We start from the raw sequence: 3,291 nt of genomic DNA on the forward strand, positions 1-3,291 counted from the left end.
AGCATTTTGTACCAGCTGTAAACGTGAGAGGGAGGCCTGGTTAACTCCGATCAAAAGAGAGTTACAATAATCCAGTGAAGTAATAAAAGCATGGATCACTGTCTCTAAGTAGCACCTAGAAAGGAGGGGCTTGATTTTTGACAGGTGCCTCAGCTGAAAGAAAGACAGCTTAACCATGGCACCTTTAACATGGCAGTCAAGTTTAAGGCAGGGATCCATTTTCACCACTTAATTTGTAACAGTGGATTTTTTGTATGGAGCCAAAGAGGAAAAATCAAAGGTGGGGACACTGCTACGACCACTGGATTTAAAGACTGTAACCTCAGTCTTTTTTGTTTGTTTGTTTGTTTTCATTAAAATGGAGGAAATTAAATGCCATCCACCCTCTAATGTCATTGAAACAGTCCAGAAGAGATTGAGGGAGTCATTATGTTTCAAAGGGAAGTAGACTTGACTGCATATAAATGAAATTGCACACCATGCTTTCTGAAAATAGAACCCAGTGGCAGAAGGTAAAGTGACACTAGCAGAGGACCAAGAGTAGAGCCTTGGGGTACCCCACCATGGGAGGGCAGCTTATACAGAGGTAAAATTATCTATCATCACACTGAAACCATCATCACTAATAAGTTATTAGACCTTGGCCTTGTCAGATTAAGACATTTTGAAACCTTCAGCACCCCTTATTAAAAAGTTTAGGTGAATATATTTATATTTTTGTGCTTCTATGTCTATATTCTGACCTTGTGTGGATTTTTAAAAATTATCAAAGTTGTATGTTATTGATTTCATATAAAGCCCAAAATCAATACGGCATCCTTTATCCCATCTGATGCGACTGTGAGCCTCGGCTCTATCACTGACCTCTAGAAACTTTACACACTCTTAATACATGTTGTGTTTTGCCTCCAGTGGTCGTCCAGCGAGGAGCTTTCCACTGCGTGTCTTCCAAATTACCGCACCATGAATCCCTGCCCAGTGTACGAAAAGAACAGCAATACCCTGTTCCTGTTTTTCGTCTGTGTTCTGGGAAACACCACTGAGTTAAAGCAGATCCTCACAGGTAAGAACAAGGCCCGTCTGTGCTTGGTGAGCAGCAGCGACGACGGGCAAACTTGGAGCAAAGTGACAGACTTGACAGACGGCGTGATCGGGGAAGCCGTCCACAAATGGGCCACGTTTGCCGTGGGCCCCGGCCACGGCGTTCAGTTGGAGGGCGGCAGGTTGATCATCCCTGCGTACACCTACTATATCCCCTACAGATGCTGCTCTTTCCCCGTTCCCTTCACGGTGTGCCCACGTGCGCTCACGGTTTACAGTGAGGACTTTGGACAGACATGGCGCATCGGTAAGATGCTCCAAAAGAAGTCGTGCGAATGTGAGATGGCGGAGATAATCGACCATGAGGGCAGGAGCCATCTTTACTGCAACGCACGTCACAGCGGGGGCCACAGGTGCGAGGCCCTGAGCGCAAACAGCGGCGTGTACTTCGACAAGCCCCACATGGCCTCGGAGCTTGTCGAACAGCCCAAAGGCTGTCAGGGCAGCGTCATCGGCTTCCCCGCGCCCGAATTCGTCCCAAACGACGACACCGAGAGCAAGGCTTGCGGCACGTCCCTCCTGTCACCAGACACGCAGACTTGGCTCCTCTTCACGCACCCGACTAACAAGTCCAGCCGAAGGGACCTGGGAGTGTACTTGAACCGGTCACCCCTGCACTCCTCTGGCTGGGACAGGCCCAGAATCATCCACAGGGGTCCCAGCGGTTACTCAGACCTGGCCTACAACGTGGACAAGGACCAGTTCTCCTGCCTGATGGAATGCGGGAAGGAAAGCGAACTGGAGCAGATCTCATTCACAACGTTTTCCCTCAACGACGTCATGCAGACAGGCAACAGGAAAGACAAAAAGACCCTCTGAATTAGGGTGGTTTGAATGCTCTCCTAAATTTACAAGAATCCAATTAAAAACTCACTCCTGCTGTGCAGTAACATCTGTCTGTGTTTATTATTGTTCTACATTCTGGAGCTGTTAATGCATGAGTCATGTGTTTTATGGTCTCATTGTTCACAGGAGTAAATTAAGTACATATTATGCAAGTGTCTGTATTAAAAGAACTATTTTTAGAGGTTAGGCGGTTGAATTTTAGCATGCTGCGTTTGGAAGACGGGCTTTGTGCGTGGCTCGTTTTGATCAGTGCTCATCTTATTGAACTGTCGGTCTTTTCGAACGGTGAAGAGAATCAGCCTACCTCTTTGTTTCCATCGTACAGGCCTTTTTAAGTAGAGCGCAGTGTACCCTTCTTTTACTTTTCCTGTCCTCTACTTCACGTATGCCTTGAGACTCAGGCTGGGCAGCAGCTGTCGGCACAAACCCATAAGGGTTGCAGGTATATTTTACTTTATATGTTCAGCTTATCAATAACCAACCCAGAGCGATTCATAAAGCAGCTCATTCTCCACGTTAAAGATTTTAGATGTGAGTGGATTTTACAGAAGGGTTGAGCAGCAGTAGGGTTTTTTGCCTCAGGTGGAGGAGTTCTGGTATCTGGACATCTTGTTTCTGAGTGATGGCAGGATGGAGCTGGAGATGGATTGACGGATCGAGGTCTCGTCCTCAATAATAAAGCCGTTGCTTCAGTCAGTCAAGGTGAAGAAAGAGCTGAGTAGAAAGGCAACGCTGTCGATTTACTGGTCTGTCTGCATTCCAACCCACATCTATGGTTATTGGATCATGACTCAGAACCAGATCCTGGATCCAAGTGGCCGAGATCAGCCTTAGAGATAGGGTGGGGAGCTCGGAGTAGAGCCGCTGCTCCATCGCATTAAAAGGACTCAGTTGAAGTGGGTAGGATGCCTACCTTTGAAGGTTTTCCAGGCACATCTATCTGAGAAGAGAACCAGGGGCAGACCCAGAACTCTGGAGGGATTAAATATCTTCTCTGGCCTTGGAATGCCTCGGGGTCCCCCAGGAGTAGCTGGAGAGTGTTGCTGAGTAGAGGGAGGTTTGGGTTTTGCTCCTGGACCTGTTTCCACAACCAGACTACTGATAAGCGGTAGAAGATAGAGCTGGATAGAGTGGTCCATTCAACACGCATCACGATGCTCCAAATGTTTTCTAGTTTTACCAGTGTTGCACAGAGGCTTGTTACTACAGCTTGTTTCTAGTATACTGTAGTAAAAATAGAATACCATCAAAGCAGTTGTACGGTTACATTGTTCTGATCGGACCAAATGTATGTTGAGTGTTCAGTAGCGCTAATGAAGGTTACACCTCTCTAAAGTACACAAT

The 3,291-nt window shown here is 46.9% G+C and overlaps 1 protein-coding gene across 1 annotated transcript; it reads left to right on the forward strand.

Moving 5' to 3' along the window:
- Window positions 1–479: 479 nt before the first annotated feature.
- LOC119420312 (sialidase-3-like) lies at window positions 480–1,920 on the forward strand. Its single transcript, XM_037687701.1, has 2 exons — window positions 480–512; window positions 913–1,920. Exons 1-2 carry the CDS (start codon window positions 480–482, stop codon window positions 1,918–1,920), a joined length of 1,041 nt encoding a protein of 346 aa, XP_037543629.1.
- The last annotated feature ends 1,371 nt before the right edge of the window (window positions 1,921–3,291 follow it).

The sequence above is a fragment of the Nematolebias whitei genome, chromosome 14 (assembly GCF_014905685.2).
Source record: "Nematolebias whitei isolate Nwh7 chromosome 14, NemWhi1, whole genome shotgun sequence".
Taxonomy (NCBI): domain Eukaryota; kingdom Metazoa; phylum Chordata; class Actinopteri; order Cyprinodontiformes; family Rivulidae; genus Nematolebias; species Nematolebias whitei.

Coding starts and splice junctions, on each gene's coding strand:
- LOC119420312 (XM_037687701.1), top strand. CDS start 480: ATGCTTTCTGAAAATAGAACCCAGTGGCAGAAG. Junction 513..912: donor ATAGAACCCAGTGGCAGAAG/GTAAAGTGACAC, acceptor TTTTGCCTCCAG/TGGTCGTCCAGCGAGGAGCT.